Below are 18,773 nucleotides of genomic sequence, written 5' to 3'. Positions count from 1 at the left end.
TAACAACAGTGGGTTTATAATAATTAACTTTTCTCTGTAACGCCAACCATTGTACCTAATGTCCCTTTTCAACAGGAATAAATCTTCCTGAAGGTGTTGACCCATCTTTTTTGGCTGCCCTGCCTGATGACATTCGACGTGAAGTGCTGCAGAACCAATTGGGTATCCGGCCTCCTGCTCGTTCAGCCCCGACCACCACTGCTACAACTCCAACCCCTCCTGTGGTGGGCAATCCTGGTGTGACAGAAGTCAGTCCTGAGTTTTTGGCTGCTTTGCCCCCAGCTATCCAAGAAGAGGTATTACTGTGTACTTCTTAAGGGTAACACACAATTGAAGCAATTAATTCACAGAAGTAAGAAGCTGAAGCTATCCTTGTGGTCCATCATATTGCATTGCTTAAAATAGGATCGTGTTTACCTAAATCGTTCTTTAGTCAAAAATATAGAAAACTGATGGCAGAAAAAGTCCTGGTGGTCCATTGAGTCTGCGCTTTGAGGTTTTTTTTAATTAATTATTATTTTTACTTTATTTTTTGAATGTTTGTTGCATGGTGGACTATCCTGAGCATGTTTAAACTCGGTTACTGATGACTGACCTTGCTGGAAGTTGGTTCCTTGCTTCCACTTCTCTTTCTCTGAGCTTATTTGCCTAATTCTCTTCTGTCAAGTCTCCAAAGGAAAGGAATTCCATGCTTATCCAAGTTTGTGGAGTCTATTTATGAAATAGACATTCACAATTGGTCTTGCTCTTTCTAATGTTTTTAATCAGAATACTAATGCAGTGATATCAGAATCAAGCTAAAGTAGTCCTGAGAAACGTATACAGATATTCCAATTGCTAGTTATTTCATTAATATTTCTTTTATAAGGTCATTGTTAGTTAGCTTTTCAAAAATTGTAGGAGGAGAGCCAAAAAAACTGGACAGTACCTTTTCTGACATCTTAACTTAAAAAGCATAAGTTTTTGTGACCTGCAAGTCACTGGATCAGCTGGTGCACTAGCCTTTCATTTATTCATACTGGGTAATTGGTATTTTAAACTTAGCTGTTTTAGAGGACATATGGTTGAAGAAGTGCTTTGCTTGTAGAAACTCACTCTGTATTTGGTTAGCATATAAGGAAAGTATTGGTTTCTATATTTTGATCCTGACCACGCCCAAACTTTTGAAATCTTTTTTTCTATTCCAGGTGTTGGCACAGCAACGGGCAGAACAGCAAAGGCGTGAGCTTGCACAAAGCACGAGCTCAGACACACCCATGGATCCAGTGACTTTCATTCAAACACTGCCATCAGATCTGCGGCGCAGTGTGCTGGAAGACATGGAGGATAGTGTATTGGCAGTCATGCCTCCTGATATTGCCGCTGAGGCACAGGCTCTGAGGCGAGAACAAGAAGCCCGCCAGCGTCAACTAATGCATGAGCGTCTCTTTGGCCACTCTAGCACTTCCGCCTTGTCTGCTATTTTGCGTAGCCCCGGTAAGGCAAGCTGTTCCTGTTTTGTCACCATGTGTTCTTTGGTTTATTAGGTCTCGGCTCTTGATTTAATTACTTTCCTCCCCTTTTCACTCTACCCAGCCTTCACAAGCCGATTGAGTGGAAACAGAGGTGTCCAGTATACACGCTTAGCTGTGCAAAGAGGAGGTACCTTCCAGATGGGTGGTAGCAGCAGCCACAGCAGGTACTGGATTTTTCTGGAGGAGGGATATCCCCTCTGTGATGAACTGGATTTGGTTTGAATCGCAAAACTGAAATTGTAATAATTGCTCCAAACTAGTTATGCCGCTAACATGGAGGTGGGCTTAATTTGAAGTCTAAAAATTGGAGTGGCCGTGATCTTGCCTCCAGAAATAAGAAAATACCTGTACTTGGCCATTCCAAATAGTCCTGCTTCACCGGGTAAGCTGAAAGACAGACTGGGTTGGTTTGACAATAAAGAGCAGAGCTCTATAGTTATAAGAACCAGCAGCCTTGAGGATAAGCCCTTGATTCAGTATTTGTGTCAAGCAATAACATTCGATGTTAGCAGAAACTTGACAATTTGATTCAAACTTTAATGGATTCAGACTCATTCTGGTTAACAGACAGAATGAGCATTGACAGGAAGTTATGACTGTCTATGCTAAATGAGTCTTTGCTGGAAAGGGTTTCTTTGGGACACCTTAAAGAATTACCTTGTATTTTTGGAGTATGGCATAAACCCCTCTGATATTTGTGTCGTTGCTTCTTAGACCATCTGGCAGCAATGTAGACAGTCTGCTGCGCTTGCGTGGACGCCTTCTGCTGGACCATGAGGCCCTGTCCTGTCTGCTGGTCCTGCTTTTTGTAGACGAGCCAAAGCTAAACACAAGCCGGCTTCATCGGGTGCTGCGGAATCTTTGTTATCATGCACAGACGCGAAACTGGGTGATCCGGAGCCTACTTTCCATCCTGCAGCGCAGCAGTGAGAGCGAACTGTGTGTGGAGACACCCAAGGGGACCGTTGCACCAGATGACAAAGGCAAAAGGGCAGCCAAAGGCTGCGGTCCGGACAGCCGGCCACTTGACCTACTGCATAAAATGGAATCCAAAAGCTCAGGGCAACTTTCTTGGCTCTCAGTTTCCATGGATGCAGCTCTTGGTTGTAGAACCAACATCTTCCAGATCCAACGAGCAGGAGGCCGCAAGCACACAGAGAAGCACGCTGCTGCTGGTTCCACGGTTCATATACATCCACAGGCTGCTCCGGTGGTCTGCCGCCATGTTCTTGATACTCTCATCCAACTTGCCAAGGTGAAGGCAAGAGATGTTTACTTTACTACTTTTGACACTTATGAGGAAAAGCTTTTTTTTTCTTCTTCTCATTTTGAGGAACACTTAAAAGGAAGTAGGCCAGTTTGTCTTAGAGAAAAGATTGAAGAAAACAAAATTGCACAGTGAAGAAAACAAAATTAATTCCATGTATAAATCAAGATGACGAGGCTGATTTATCTATCACAAGGAAGTAGATGTAGCAAAAATGCAACAAATTCCTAAACAGAAAACAGTGAGCTATACAGCTATGCATACATATGTAATAGTACATCCTATTTACAAGATTTAAATTCGTCTTGTCCATTGGTGTGCTAAAAACCACAAAGAGAACTAATTTTAATGGGGAGAAGTGAAACTGTAGTTTGTATTTCAGTATTTCCAAGCTGCTTTTTAAATTCTTAGGGTTGAAGAATGAAACACGAGTAACTTTACTTCTCCCTTGTGCTTGTTGTGAAGACCTTGACCCAGTGATTCTCAGTAAGAATTGTCCTCGTTATGGGTTGATTTGGCCAGAATTCCATTACAGTAGGCTGCAGTCCCAATAATTCTGTTCCTCAAAGTCCATGTGCCACACTAGCAATACAAAAATACTGTGGTCTTTTCTGATCCTGCTTCTTTTATCCCAAAGAGTTGTGTGAATTTAAAGGTAAAATATGTGGAATGTGCAGCTTTTTTCCTTCAGTGGTAGAAGCTACCCTGGATGGTTTCTCCACCTACCTGCTGCGGTTTCAGGATATTGGTGCTTAAGTCTTTTCAATGGGAAGGTTTACCCCTGTTCCAGGTCTGCCCACTACAAAACATGGTGGTTCCACAGAGCACTATTTTTATGGATCTTCCTTATATCACCGATTGTATTCTGCATTTATTTACAATGAATGAAGGTCTGTTGTAAATTTGCTTTATGTCTTTCCAAGAGGAGCTCCAATTAATCGGTATTCTTCCCGGTTACTACAGGGTAAGAAATATTACTGGTATTCTAGGCAAGGAGCAAGAATGCTTATTGTAGTGAGTAGACTGGTTTTGTTCTGTACGTGGAACGGCAACTGCTGAATGGCAGTGCTGTCTGTTCCTCTTTTTTTTTTTTAAATTCCATTTATATCCCGCCCTTCTCCGAAGACTCAGGGCGGCTTACAAACTTAGCAGTATTTTATTAGCTACCGTGGACAATAAGCTGTAAACGCACATTGTATACATTTTAGAGGTATATTCTGTGTTCTGTGCTGCTAGTGAAACACACAAGATACTTCCGCTACAAACTCAGGATATTTATTACTCATAAATTTTCAATCGGGATAACACAAAAGTATGCGAGAGATGTAAACCTTTCTACTTTAAGTGTTGTTTTTTTTTTAAAAAAAAAGTAAGCACATCATAGGTTCAGAGAGGATCCTAAGAGTAGACATTGTCTAGTCCATGAATTAGCAAGGTAAACCAAAGTCCCATACGGACAGTTTCAAGAAAGAAGTCAGAACATAGTTTGCCACCGAGAGCCAGATGTGCAGCTGTCCCCCGATACCACTTTGACTAATTTGCTAAGTCAGGCTTCTTTCTTTCAAATAGTTGGCTTGACTTCCTTTGGTCTACCCATCAGAATATAAAACCTGCTGTTGGTTCAGGACCTTGTCTAACTCAGGTTCTGGGTTAGCCAGGCCAGCCTGCATTTGCGTCTCCTCAAATGCCTCTTCTTTCCTCCTCCTCCCCCTCCCCTCCCCTCCCCTCCCCCGGCCAGGCGTTCTCTTCTGTTAATTCCTGCCAACACAGGTTAAGGATCTGTCTGGTCAGGCTCTCCATGTTCTGAATCTGAAGAATCAAATTGATCTTGTAACATTGGGGCAGTTAATTGCCTGTTTATTTTATTTATAAAATTTATAGGCCACCCATCATACCTCAAGGTAACTCTTTTTCCCCACCAGAACCTAGAGAATCGAGCCTTCGAAGATGGCGTATGTATGTGGGGCTTGGGGGAGGTTAGTTAAAACCGAGAGGATCCTGCTGTTACGTTGTGAAACCAGATAGGAACAACTAACAATCTTTTAAGATTGAATGTGGACTGCCAGCAGGAATTCAGAGGTCCTAGAAAAGAGGTTTAATTCCCCTCCTTTTCTTTCCCCTACCTTTACAGGTGTTTCCCAGTCACTTCACACAGCAGCGGACCAAAGAGACCAACTGTGAAAATGAGCGGGAGCGTGGTAATAAGCAGTCGAGCAGCCCTTGCCCGGGTCAGACGGGCACAAGCGGCATTTCCACAGACTTCTGGGACTTGTTGGTCAAACTGGATAACATGAATGTAAGCCGCAAGGGCAAGAACTCCATCAAATCTGTGCCTGTGAGCTCTGGCTCGGAAGGGGAGAGCTCCCCCTACAGCTTGGAGGCCTCTCCGCTGGGCCAGCTGATGAACATGCTGTCGCACCCAGTGATCCGACGGAGCTCTCTGCTGACTGAAAAGCTGCTGCGCCTGCTGTCTCTCATCTCCATCGCTCTTCCTGAGAACAAGAACGCCGCCGCGGCTGAGGGGGCTACCAGTTACGTTGTTCCGAATGCAGCCAGCACCCCAGCCCCTGCCCCTACCCCGGCTCCCACTCCTGCCCCTACTCCTGCCCCGCTCCCAGTCCCCGTCCCTGTTCCTGCTTCTGCCTTGGCAGCGGCAGCTGTAGCTGCAACCGCTGCCTCAATCGCCGCTTCTGGGGCTGCTGCCACAGTAACCACCGCGCCAGCCCTTCCAACTGCTGGGTCCAGTAAGTCCTCTCATTTGGGGAGGGGAGGGGGGGGAAGAAAGGGAAACTTAAATCTAGTTTTGCAGGAATTATAAGAGATGCTTAGGCCTCACTCCCAGCCGCTAGGACTCTTCACCACTGACCGTGACATTTGAGAATACAACAGAACGATACGTACGTTGTCTTGTGCTCCAAAAATGAAAAGCAGAATATAAATCAAATAGAATAAATGAAGGATGCTAACTCAAGAGGAAAACAAAAATGAAAATATTTTGACTTTTTAAGCATAGGAAGGCGTGGAAAAGAGCCGCCCTAAAGTCGAGTTTTTGTCTGGTAGAGAAAGAAAAAGAAAAATTCAGTGCCCAGGAAACACACACCCTGGGAAACACACAAAATACTTGCCTGGCTCCCAGCATTTACATCCATATATTAATTATGTTTACATCAGAGAGAGAGAGAGAGAGAGATTTAAAAAAGAGTAATCGTGAGTTGCATACACACCTTTGCTCAGCATAGTAACACTTTTTACATTTGACCTGCTTGGAACAAAATAACTGCAGCACCTAAGTTGAACTAGCAGGTCCACCATTCCTCTGCAGCAAAATGCAACAGTATACCCAAGAGCGCAAACAGTGTACAACCCTTCCCCCACCTCCAGAAAAAGAAAGATATAGGAGAACCAGCACCGAATCTCTCTTTATTGCACTCTGATGTCTCCATAGACATAAAAACTGCAACACATCGTGCAATGATAAATATCAAAAACATGGCAAACAAGCCAACAAAGTTCCTCGCTTTTTTTTTTGAAATGCAAAGTCAGATACCAGTGAAACCAAATAGAGAAATACAGAAACCTTTTTTTGCAGGGAAATGAGACTGTTGATGTCTTGCTAACAGTTTTTTGCTTTAATAGTTTTGGAAAAGACCCGCCCCCTTGGGAAAAGTTAAGTTTTGGTCCTTGTTTTTTCTGGGATGTTATTGAGGATATTATCTTCCCAAAAAAAAGGGATTATATTCAGGCTACATAAGTGGAATCGCTTCTAATCTTAAACAAGATTCAAGGTTTCTTGCATCTTTTGAGAGAGAAGAGCCTTTACAATCTGCAGGCTAATTTTGCCTGATGAAGACCATGGTCAGGATGGACTGGAGTTTCTTAAGAAGTTTGATGAATCAGCATAAAGTGAAGATAACCATTGTTTTTGCAAGACTATTGATCAAAAGTTGGAGTGTGAAGAATGATGTGTATTCTAATGTAGCCCCATTATAGGCACCCATCTTGAAAATAATATCAGTTAGCAATGAAGTGGTCCTGAGCTTCCCATGCCTAATTTACAGTGCAGACAGTATTTTAGCTATATCTTGCCTGAGTTACTGAGGGCCATCAAATCTTTACCCCTTCATTTGGAGATAAGCATAAAGTTGCCTCAGTTATAACCAAAGTGTTCTGGATGCATCTACTTTTGAAACATGTTCTCTAAATTGCTGAACTTTCTATTTCATTGGATTTAGGGGCTTGGTGTTTCAGTTAATCCATTATCTCTCCTTCAATAGCAGTGTGGCTCTTCTGTCTTATCCTCCTTTAACAGAGGTAGCATGTCAGCTGTTATCTTGATTAAGATGAGGCTGAAGATCTTTTATATTAAAACTTGGTCACAAGATTGCTATTTTCTGGATGGTAGGAGAGATTATTTTAGCTGTTGCCTCCCATCCCATAATCTTTTGTTTATTCAGTCATTCTCTGGTTTCTGAAGCTTGTGGACATAGCTATCTGGTTTCAAATATATCAGTATAGACAACATGAAAGTTAATATTTTAAGAGAAGAGGAAGCTGAAGTTTTTCAAGCTGAAAGCTGTAGTAGAAATACTTTGTTATATTCCGCTTTCACAGAATTGCTATGAATATGATTATGTCCTACTTTTTCCCTAAAAGCTCGAGAAGTTGAACAGGGGGTGGGGTGGGGGGTGACCTCTCAGGTGAGCCATATAATAATTATTGTGTGAGGCAGGGTGGAGTAAGAGTTAATGACTTGTCCACAGTCACTGTGCATAGTTGAATAGAGACCTGAACTGGGGCCTTTCCACTCTCCATCTGCTGTCCTGATTGTCAGTCTATTAGCAAACAGGGCTTGACTGGGAAAAATGTGGATGGTGGAAGGGATCTCTGTTTTATTGGCTTCTGCAATGTGTTGGGGGTTTCTAAAATAGAAATGGGGGGGGAGTTCAGTAGAGGCACATAAAGTATAGAAGATTTAAATTCATCAGTTGTCAGCTCATTCAGATACAAATAAGTTTAAATCCAAGATGACATGGATTTTGCATGTGGTCTCTCTTTGCAGCTATTGCAAAACCAAGCAAATCTCCAGCTAAGGTGGGCGAAGGAGGAGGTGGTGGAGGTGGGACTGATAGCAAAATGGCAGCTTCAGGCCTAACGGAGAACCAGCTTCAGCTGTCCGTAGAGGTGAGTGACAACAGAGTGATGGGAGTGGCCACATAACATATCAAGAGGTGGGAGTAGAGGCTGAAACATCCAGCTCTATAGCTAAACTCTCTTTTCCTCTGCCAGGTGTTGACATCCCACTCTTGCTCAGAAGAAGGCCTGGAAGATGCTGCCAATGTTCTCTTGCAGCTGTCGCGAGGTGACCCAACCACACGTGACACTGTGCTGAAGCTCCTGCTTAACGGGGCCCGGCAACTGGGTTACACACTTTGCAAACAAATAGGTAAATACCTGTGTTGGACACACTGTAGATTAAATGCCCAAGTCTTGTCTTTTCCTTTGAGCCTTGCAGTCCAGAGATGAAGCCAGAAAAGGGGCTTCTTTAAAGAAACAGTGTGGTGCTCCTGATGTGCAAGTTTAAAGTCACATTTGAGAATACACTGTAGCCAATATTTAGAGTGCTCTCTCCTTGCAGCCAGGATTGTTTCAAAAGCTTTTTCTTTTTGCTGTAAATTGAGATAATCCTATTAGAACTTCCTCGGTACAGGGAACTGCACTCTGCAGGTAGCCCCTGCCTTATTTAGTGACCACCTGATTTTACAACTGTTGGTAAAAATAGCTTTGTGAACAGTCCTCACATTTACAACCATTTGCAGCGTCTCCACCTCAAATCACATGACGTTTCAGTTAACAAAGCATCTCTCGATGGAGTTGTGTGTCCTGATTATGGCTAGTAAGCGAGAACTACCTGTATGGGCTACTATCAAGAAGCTATCTCTCTGGACCTGTGGCTTCTTTAAAAAGGGACCATTGCTTCAAATGGAAGTTTGATTGCTTGTGGGTTAATGGATTCAGATTTCTTTCTGGAGGCCAAATAGATCAATTCCATCTTTGGTAATGCCAAACCATACTAAAATGATAGACATCTTAGTGAATCTGTTCCTTGGGAGTCTTTGGAGGTTCCCATTGCTTCAGAATCCAGTAGCAAAGTTGATCATAAGTACCTTAGGGGATATTACCTGTAGGAACGAAATAAGGTTTACATCCAGGATCACAGATAGCCTCCTGGCCACTCCCTCTGATGTGATAGAGATCATCCGTGAGTTCTGATTTTGCCTTTCCTCGGTTATTTTTGACATGTGAAAGGAACATTTTTAACAGCTGCACCCCAGTTGTGGAATTGTCTTGTCACGGGAAGGTTGATGAATCCTTTTCATCATTAACTTTCTGTTCCCCGACGCAAGCGTTTTCTGTTCAGGCAGGGGTATTGTTGTCTTGGTTTTTATGTTGGTATAATTGTCTGCTGATCTTTTAATTCTGTTAAGGTAGCACTTGCAGATACGGTTCACAGTCTCGCATACTTTTTAATAGCGGAGATAAAGACATATTCTCTTGTGGCAGCACGATCAGTTTCAGCCCCGAATTCTTTCTTTCCAGGCACACTGTTGGCAGAGCTGCGAGAATACAATTTAGAACAGCAGCGTCGGGCGCAGTGTGAGTCTCTGTCACCAGATGGGCTCCCAGAGGAGCAGCCTCAGACCACCAAATTGAAAGGCAAGATGCAGAGTCGGTGAGTCTCCTCTAAGCTGGTCCTTCTCCCCTTGTGTGGAATGTACTTCGCTGACCTTTCCCCTCTCCAACCCTGTGCCCTCTCACAGGTTTGACATTGCTGAAAATGTGGTGATTGTGGCCTCGCAGAAACGCCCCCTGGGTGGTCGGGAGCTCCAGCTACCCTCAATGTCTATGCTGACCTCTAAAACCTCCACGCAGAAGTTCTTCTTAAGGGTGCTGCAGGTCATCATCCAATTGCGGGATGACACACGCCGCGCCAACAAAAAGGCAAAACAGACAGGCAGGCTAGGTATGTTGGGCAGGGGAATCAATCCAGGCAGACCCTGAGGTTGCATCAGGCATCTGCAATTCAGAGTCCCCAGTCCAAAGCTGAAATTGGGTTGAATCCCAGTAGACGGAGCTAGTTCTTCATTGTTTCTCTCTCTCTCTTTCTCTCTCTCTCTTTTTTTTTTTTTGGTGTGTGTGTAGGTACTTCCGGTCTGGGCTCAGTTAGCAGCATCCAGGCCGCTGTTCGGCAGCTGGAGGCTGAGGCTGACGCCATTATACAAATGGTACGTGAGGGTCAGAGGGCCCGGAGGCAGCAGCAAGCAACAACGGTTAGCATGGTGCCTGTGGCGCTTGTAGGCCACTCATTTTGTTTATTTGAAACAGCTTTTTTCGTTCTTTTTTCTCATCGTTTCTCCTTTATGGCTATCTGCTCTTGTCATCAGAGCCTCTTTGTGCAGTAGAAAGCTTCATCACATAAAGACAGGGAGAAGGCTTGCAGCAGCAGGCTAATAATTTAGGAGCATTGGCTTTTGTAGCTGACTGACTGACTGACTGACTTTTTAGAGTTGACTGAGAGTTCTTGCTTCAAAACTATTTCCAGAATGTCTTAGCAAATTGTGTCCTTAGGGTGTTTCATACATGCACTTACTCTTGTTTTGTACTCTTCACTGTCTCAACATGTATTTCGTGTTCTCTTTCCTAAGTGGGGAGGTCTCTAGCCTTTCGGTGGCTTTAGACATATTTTTGCTAACTGTAACTTATTTATCTTTTGTTGAGTGTTGAGAGATCTGTAGTGCAATGGAGAAAGGCGGCAGTACGATATACGCTAGTCCTCTCTTTCTCAAGTCACTCCACTATGATAGAGCTTGTTCTTTCTTGCTGTGAATAAATTAATCATACTGTTATTTCTATATCAGATTGAAACTTGAGAATGTAATCGTATCAGTTATTTTGTTTTGTCTGCTCATAGTGGGGAAGGTTGGACTATTTGCCAAAACAATACAAGGGAGCTCTACAACTCGGGTGGCAAATAGCTTTGGCAGGATCAGAAGAAAAGAATGATTTTTGAAATTCCAGCAATTTTCTTAACCCCATTTGGTCTAAGAGTATTATTGGCTGAGAGATCAGTTTGGCATATTTCCCATTTTTGCTTTTTGATTGTTGAATTTATTAAATCTCTAAAAAAATAAAAATAAAGGTAGGCATTAGGGTTACCTTTTAGCAAATGTGCAAAAAGCAGTAGCCAGTAACCTCTGCTGTGTTCTTACCTGACAGATCACAAAATAAAATGCTTCAGAAGGATTCAAGTTTACTAACACATTCTAGGATTTAACAGAATACCCAAAACTACTAGAGCTGTTAGTTGAATATATGATTTATAACCAGAATTGTGGCTGGATGGAGTCACTGAAGCAGCAGGCGTGAGCTTAAATGGACTCCAGAAGATGGTAGAAGACAGGAAGGCCTGGAGGAATGTTGTCCATAGGGTCGCGATGGGTCGGACACGACTTCGCAGCTAACAACAACAACAACAACAACAAACCAGAATTGTGGCGTACCGTTCTCTGGTCTTCAGCCTTACTCTTTTCCAAATTCCAAAGTACTCAGATTGAAGTGCTTCGCTGTGAATGAGCAGATAATCTGTGGTAGTGCTAACTCAATTTAGATCCAGCAACTATTTTGTACATCCACAATGTTGGTTGTGGAGTAAAGCTGAGTTTTTACTGGCAGCAATTGTACAGCCTAGCTTAGAACATCACATTCATTGAGTTACAAAATCCAAACTCTGAAGGGCTGTGCATAAACTACTAACTGCTGTCTTTTGCTGCCTTTCAGAGATACAAAACTGCATTTACTTCTGAGTTTTAGCAGCTAGAAATAATTCATTACATAACAGACATAAGACTCGACCTACATTGGTTGAATACATCTTTTATTTATGTATATAATAATAGCTGATGATACCAGATATGTGAAATCCTTGATCCACTCTCTCCAGATAGTTGATTGATAATTGTTTGCAGCTTTGAAACCCTAATTCTCTAGCTTCACAAGAGGTTTTCCTACATGCTACATTATAAATGCTATTCTAGAAAGAGATGAGCCTCACACGTTGGATTTTTTTCAGTATAACCAGGTCTACTAATCAAGCCACGATTGGCATAAGATTATTGTTTATGTCTATTGTTAAAGAGTAGATAGAGTCAGCAATATATTGAAGCCAAGCTGCTGCTTTTAGTACAACGTGTAACTTCGATTTACATGTTCTCTCCTGCAGGAAAGGCCCTGATGACAGTATCCCACTTTTTCCCGCTGCTGTCCTTTGCTTTTATAGACTTTCTCATTCATGTGCATGCAAAACCTTTACTCCAAACTATGAGGGATCAACCTTCATGCATTTCATGCTTCTTGCTTTCTTTCTATCCTCTACTTTCGTAGCAAGGCCTTTTTGTTAATTTTCCTCCTGCAAATTTTAGCTTGTGTGCAGTAGCATGATTAACCTCTTTTGGTCTTTGTGGTGGGTGGGAAACTTGGTAGTGCTACCATGTACGGTTCAGTGTGATTCCATTTTCTACCCTGTCTTGGGAAAGTGATTGGGCTGATCGCCCAGCGCTTACTTCCCCAGTAGTTCTGGAAGACTGCAGCATTTACTGGTGTGTCATTTTTCCCCCCCTTCAGTCGGAGTCAAACCAGGCAGAGGGTTCTGTCAGAAGAGATGAATCCCCAATGGATGTGGATCAGCCATCACCCACCACACAAGACACCCAGTCGGTTGGTTAGTATCGTCAGCTTGGGAGATCAATCGGTGGTTGCCATTAATATGGCAAAATAGTTACATCTTAGAATGCCAGCAATGGACAATCTGTGCATGATCCTTATTTGCACTGCCCTGAATTTTGTTAACATCGGCAGCTCACTGCTGAAAAAGTCAAATAAGAAATGATTACATTCTGATGTTGGCAGAAAACACTTCCCAGTTTCCATACTGTTTTACTGCAATGGCCCGTGACGCCATTGTTTTTCCTTAGCCACAGAAAATATAATTATTTTTTCCTCCATCAGGGTTAGGTCAGAAGCAATAATTTAATTGCTGTTTGTCCCGGACATAGACCTTTTGTTTGTTTGGTGTTCTAACACATTGCATGTCACAAATCTAGAGTATCTGAGGTAGGAGGGGGAGACTGCTTTTAAAGGCGCAATCTCTCTGGACTCAAAACTTCCTTGTTTCCACAGTGTTGGAAGGGTCCCAGCAGGGTGAGAAAGAGAAAGAAGAGCGTCCTCCAGATCTTCCTTTGCTCAGTGAGCAGCTTAGTCTGGATGAGTTGTGGGACATGTTGGGCGAGTGTCTGAAAGAGCTGGAAGAATCCCACGACCAACACGCTGTGCTTGGTAAGGTTCTGGGCCGCTTGCACGTGTCCAGCTAGTTTAGCCCTCACTTCCTGTTGCGACTTATTTCTTCCTTCTTTCTCTGCAGTGCTGCAGCCGGCAGTGGAGGCCTTCTTTTTGGTGCACGCGACAGAGCGAGAAAGCAAGCCGCCAGTACGCGACACTCGGGAAAGTCAGCTGGCTCATATCAAGGATGAACCCCCACCACTTTCACCTGCCCCACTGACCCCAGCCACACCCTCTTCCCTTGACCCCTTTTTCTCCCGGGAGCCTTCATCCATGCATATCTCCTCCAGCCTCCCCCCGGATACTCAGAAGTTCCTCCGCTTTGCAGGTAAGCTCAAGCTAGGGCATACCCGATTAAGGCAAGAGAATTCATAAGAGAGGGGTTGTAAATGGTGAAAACATGACTGGAACCATATGGTTAATTGGGCTCAACCTCAGGGCAGAAGACATTCTAGTAGCTGAAAAATCAGTCGCTGGTTTGGAAGACAGTGGATTTATCATTACCTCTCTCAATTGGCAGAGACACATCGCACTGTGCTGAACCAGATTCTGCGCCAGTCCACTACCCACCTGGCTGATGGTCCCTTTGCTGTCCTCGTCGATTACATACGTGTGTTGGACTTTGATGTCAAACGGAAGTAAGTTTCAGAGTGGGATAATATTTGGGTTTCCTCCTTTAAAAATAAGATAGCATTAAGGAGTGGAAGTATGGCTCCATCCTTGAGCGCTAGGGCAGATTATTCCACATTGGAATATGTTAATTTTCCTATAGCATTTGAATCTTCTTGATGTTTTCAATTATCCTAGTCATTGGGATGGGTGCAAAACAAGTAATAGTAACTTTAGACTTGTGATTTTGTTGTGGGACAAATGTACAGCTATTCTTCTGCTTCCCCAGATGTAAAAAGCAAAAATGTTTTAATCCTCTTGCAGACGAGCTGCAGAATGTTTAGTTTTCCGTGCCTAAGAAAACTATGCTTAGGTTAGTTTCATATTTTTGTGGTCATAGCCGTGAAGATCACCCAGTGGCATAGTAATGCTGCATGCTCAATCTTTCTTTGCAGGTATTTCCGGCAAGAATTGGAAAGGCTGGATGAGGGGTTGAGAAAAGAAGATATGGCTGTGCATGTGCGTCGAGATCACGTCTTTGAAGATTCTTACCGGGAATTGCATCGCAAATCACCTGAAGAAATGAAAAACAGGCTGTAAGCAATATATTCTTGTCCAGCTGCTGAAATTTTGCTATCACCTGTGGTGGAATTAGGGTCATGGCATACTCATTATTATTTGTTATTCTTCGGGCTTTTTGAATGGTGATAGCCAGGAAAAAAAAGTCAAATAAAATGTGTTTGTAGTTTTTGAGTTCAGCAGCTTTAACATCTCGCTGTCTTTGAAGTTGCTATTATGTATGTACGCTATCTTCCTTTTGCTAGGTACATAGTATTTGAAGGAGAAGAGGGTCAGGATGCTGGAGGCTTGCTACGTGAGTGGTACATGATAATCTCACGGGAGATGTTTAACCCCATGTATGCGCTTTTCCGTACGTCGCCCGGTGATCGGGTTACCTACACCATCAATCCTTCTTCCCACTGTAACCCCAACCACCTGAGTTACTTCAAGTTTGTCGGGCGCATTGTGGCAAAGGCAGTATACGACAATCGGTTACTAGAATGTTACTTCACCCGTTCCTTCTACAAGCATATCCTGGGCAAATCAGTCAGGTAAGTAGTGCATTTGCTTTAAGACTGTTACTGAATGGATTCATCTCCTGAGCTTTCCTATCTGGGAGTTGTTTCTAACCCAGCCAGTTGCCTGCAGGTACACAGATATGGAGAGCGAGGATTACCATTTCTACCAGGGACTGGTGTATCTCTTGGAGAATGATGTCTCCACACTGGGCTATGATCTCACCTTCAGCACTGAGGTAACCCCATGTTAAAGTGGCAGCCTTGTCCTATTCTCTGGTTCAAACTTTTTAGCACCCTTTTGACGCCCTTTCCTCTCCTCCCCCCCCCCCGCTTCCCCCTGCCAAATAGGTTCAAGAATTTGGTGTATGTGAGGTACGTGACCTCAAGCCCAATGGGGCCAACATTCTTGTGACTGAAGAAAACAAGAAGGAATATGTGCACTTGGTGTGCCAGATGAGAATGACAGGTGCGTTCGGGATGGGGCAGGGTCCAGCCTGGATGTAGTCAGTCAATTCTTGGGCTTTTTGAAACTTCTGTGCCCAACTAACTGTACGACAGATGGTAAACTTTATATAGAAAATTGCACGCAGATCAAATGTGGAAAGTAATCCATTTATAGATTGCATTCTAAGGAGAATTAGGAATTAATGAAGGGATAATTTTCCCAACGAAGCATCCTGTTTTCCTCTGGCAGGGGCAATCCGCAAGCAGCTGGCTGCCTTTTTGGAGGGCTTCTATGAGATTATCCCCAAGCGCCTCATCTCCATCTTCACTGAACAGGAGCTGGAGCTTCTAATTTCGGGGCTACCTACCATTGATATTGATGACCTGAAATCCAATACGGAGTATCACAAGTATCAGGCCAACTCCATCCAGGTAAGGCTTTCAAGTTCCAGGCAGATGCCTGTTTATCTTTCATCTCGAGAGGCAATGTAAAGATCTAATGGGGTGATGTTGAAATATTGCAGAACTCATCGTATTATTTCTACAAAAACCTCGTTGAAATGGGTCCCTTTCTGAGACTAAATTGTCCTTATATATATATTTGGATATCCTTCTTTTTTTTTCTGGAGGATCTAAATTTGTCGTCGTTTTTGAACAAAAACAAAACTCCTGACATTGCACTCCACTCCTTTCTTTGTTCCACATAGATCCAGTGGTTCTGGCGAGCACTGCGTTCCTTTGATCAGGCTGACAGAGCGAAGTTTCTGCAGTTCGTCACTGGCACATCCAAGGTTCCCTTGCAGGGTTTTGCTGCCCTAGAGGGTATGAATGGTATCCAGAAATTCCAGATCCACAGAGATGACCGCTCAACGGACAGACTGCCTTCTGCTCACACATGGTATGGGGGAAATGGGAGTGTCGGATAAAATCCATTATAGAGATGTGTTTACTTCTCAGAAGAATACTCCCAGGTCTTTTTTTTTAAAGTGCTTCCCTCTGCAATAACTCCTTAATCTAAAAGGAATAGCAGTGTTGTGGAATCCAAGCCGTTAATCAACTTCGGCAAGATCTGGAATTTTTTGGCTACCCTTTTGTGTATTTATACTTATCCCATGACGCAGCTGCTTAAGCAATTATTTTCCTGCAATACCAGGAAGTTTTTAATTATTTTGTGGGGGATTTTTATATCACTTCAGTGATATAAATCTCCCCCTTAAGTCTGCTGTGAGGGTGAAGGAGAAAAAAAAACCTGAAGAATTGGTGATATATGTCTATAATTTGAATTGGTGGTGATTATGTTTCAAAGAGGGGAGAACAGATCCCTGGTGGGAGTTATTGTCAAAAATATTGCAAACAAAAGAGTCTTGCTGATTGCCGGTTCCTTGCCTTCCCTCATTTAATTACTGTTTTCTTCCACCAGTTTCAACCAGCTGGATCTCCCTGCCTATGAAAGCTATGAGAAACTGCGTCACATGCTGCTACTGGCCATCCAGGAATGCTCAGAAGGCTTTGGCCTGGCATAAGGGTGGCTCCAGCTGCCATATTTTTCTACTGTCAAGACTTGGGGAGCAATGGGAGGGAGTGGAACCAGGCAATGCTCCTCCTCCTTTTCCAACCACCTGTGTGTGTGTGTGCGCGTGCCCTGCTGCCCCCCTTACTGGAGAGAGCCACAGAACCCCAGCCGTCATTGGAGGCGGAGCAGGGTGGGTTCCAACCCAGAGAGAAAAAGACAAATTATATATACAAATATATATATATTTTTTGGTTTAGTTTGCATTTCTTAATTTGTGCTTGGAATGTGTTGATTAGGCGGCGGGAGGGAGCATTTGGATTCTTTTGTTGGTCTCTTTCCTTGGCACCCATTTGCTGCTGGAAGGGAACCTAAGGTTTAAAAAAATTCCAAAAAAGGAAAAAAAATAAAAGCCCACTCTTGATAAGATTGCTTGTGCCTGTATTTATTCAGGGGGAGGGATGAAAACTGAACGAACACTGGGCTTTGCTGGAACAAAAGTCTTTGGGATATAGTTACTGCAACAATAGTGCAGTTTCTTGATTTTTATGTGAAGGTAAAGGTCATATAATAAAAAGTTGAAAGTCTTTAATGGGGAAAAGCAGATTGCTACAACGTGGTTATTGAACTAGCCAACCATATGGCTTTCTGAGTAATCAGGGATGTTTTAATTTGCAATACACAAGGGAGAAAGAAATTGACTTTGAAAAATCCAGGTTGACTAGATTATCATCTAGTATATTGTGGCTAAAATTCTCTGCTCGCTCTCATACACAACTCATGCCAATTCCCCCCCCCCAGATTTATCTATTGCCACAGTGGAAATCACAGTAACGTCTCAGAATTTCATCTGGGCACTGAACTTGAACGTCGTGATTTGGGGGGATTTTAAACCTTCCTGATGATTGCTGCACCCTTTGCATTCTATGATTATATAGGGACCACTACGGTGGGAAGGTAACAGCGTTCCGTGCGCCTTTGGCGTCTAGTCATGCCGGCCACATGACCACGGAGACGTCCTCGGACAAGCGCTGGCTCTTCGGCTTTGAAACGGAGATGAGCACCGGCCCCTAGAGTCGGAAACGACTAGCACGCATGTGCGGGGGAACCTTTACCTTTTTTAAGAGGAGGCAAATGTTCAAACATCTGGACTGTAGCCCCTGAAGTAAGTTTTCACGATCCATGCCTGCTATTGATTCATTGACAAGAAGAAAAGTCCTCAGAATTTGAAATCTTGATCCTTGTAGTGAGAGGCTAGGAGAGTCACAGACTGAAGATAACAGTGTATATACTCCGTTTATGTCACTTCCTCCTAAGCCGGGGCATATAAATTGGGGTTGCTTTTTTTCCCCCTGGAAGGATAAATTAGAAATAGTGTTTTTCTGCACAGCATGAAACTTTCAATGAGTTTGCACAGATTTGAATGATAACATAATTGAGCTTAAAGAAATGCATTTAATAATACTCATTAAATGCAGCATTTGATTTGTGCCTACTCTTTTTAGATTTGCCAATATTCGATTTGGAATTTTCTGCATGCCTAATGTGTGTTCTGGTCACTGATTTATCTCCAAGCCTTGTAAAGGATTTTGAGTTTTTTTAATTGTGCCTCTGCTTCCTTTAGAGACTGTTAGCTTCTTAGTCCCTTTTGTCTCTCTTTCACTATTTCAGTGTGCATTGACCTCTTAAACAGAGATGGATTAACCCAAATATATCTTCTAAGTCCAGTTGTTCTGTATTAATATAAGAAGTGCCTTGCCTGATCAGATCAGGGCCCTTCCTTCCTTGTTCTTTGCAAGAATTCCAGCGATCAGCTGGCATCAAATAGTTTACCTGAAATTGACCAGTGGGTCAGAGTGCTTCTTGCCCACTCCAGTTTCACAGCTATTTTAAGCATGCTGGCCTATTACAGCCAGACCCTCTCCCTTCTCTGGGAGAATAGGGTAGTGCCAATATAT

The 18,773-nt window shown here is 43.2% G+C and overlaps 1 protein-coding gene across 1 annotated transcript in view; it reads left to right on the top strand.

Moving 5' to 3' along the window:
- Positions 1-17,242, top strand: part of HUWE1 (HECT, UBA and WWE domain containing E3 ubiquitin protein ligase 1) — a 104,842-nt gene extending 87,600 nt beyond the window's left edge. The window contains exons 64-84 of the mRNA XM_081320365.1: positions 76-296; positions 1,188-1,476; positions 1,576-1,678; positions 2,229-2,775; positions 4,913-5,525; positions 7,841-7,962; positions 8,068-8,224; positions 9,379-9,511; positions 9,600-9,802; positions 9,982-10,109; positions 12,460-12,556; positions 13,015-13,170; positions 13,256-13,501; positions 13,694-13,811; positions 14,238-14,378; positions 14,607-14,894; positions 14,992-15,097; positions 15,210-15,327; positions 15,556-15,737; positions 16,013-16,203; positions 16,726-17,242. Coding sequence (XP_081176491.1) covers positions 76-296; positions 1,188-1,476; positions 1,576-1,678; positions 2,229-2,775; positions 4,913-5,525; positions 7,841-7,962; positions 8,068-8,224; positions 9,379-9,511; positions 9,600-9,802; positions 9,982-10,109; positions 12,460-12,556; positions 13,015-13,170; positions 13,256-13,501; positions 13,694-13,811; positions 14,238-14,378; positions 14,607-14,894; positions 14,992-15,097; positions 15,210-15,327; positions 15,556-15,737; positions 16,013-16,203; positions 16,726-16,828 — 4,262 coding nt within the window. The 3' untranslated portion in view covers positions 16,829-17,242. The remainder of the gene's footprint in view (positions 1-75; positions 297-1,187; positions 1,477-1,575; positions 1,679-2,228; positions 2,776-4,912; positions 5,526-7,840; positions 7,963-8,067; positions 8,225-9,378; positions 9,512-9,599; positions 9,803-9,981; positions 10,110-12,459; positions 12,557-13,014; positions 13,171-13,255; positions 13,502-13,693; positions 13,812-14,237; positions 14,379-14,606; positions 14,895-14,991; positions 15,098-15,209; positions 15,328-15,555; positions 15,738-16,012; positions 16,204-16,725) is intronic.
- The last annotated feature ends 1,531 nt before the right edge of the window (positions 17,243-18,773 follow it).

Source organism: Vipera berus (genome assembly GCF_964194415.1).
Source record: "Vipera berus genome assembly, chromosome: 2".
NCBI lineage: Eukaryota > Metazoa > Chordata > Lepidosauria > Squamata > Viperidae > Vipera > Vipera berus.
Note: the sequence above shows the minus strand (reverse complement) of the source record. Positions and strands in the feature narration are given on the sequence as shown.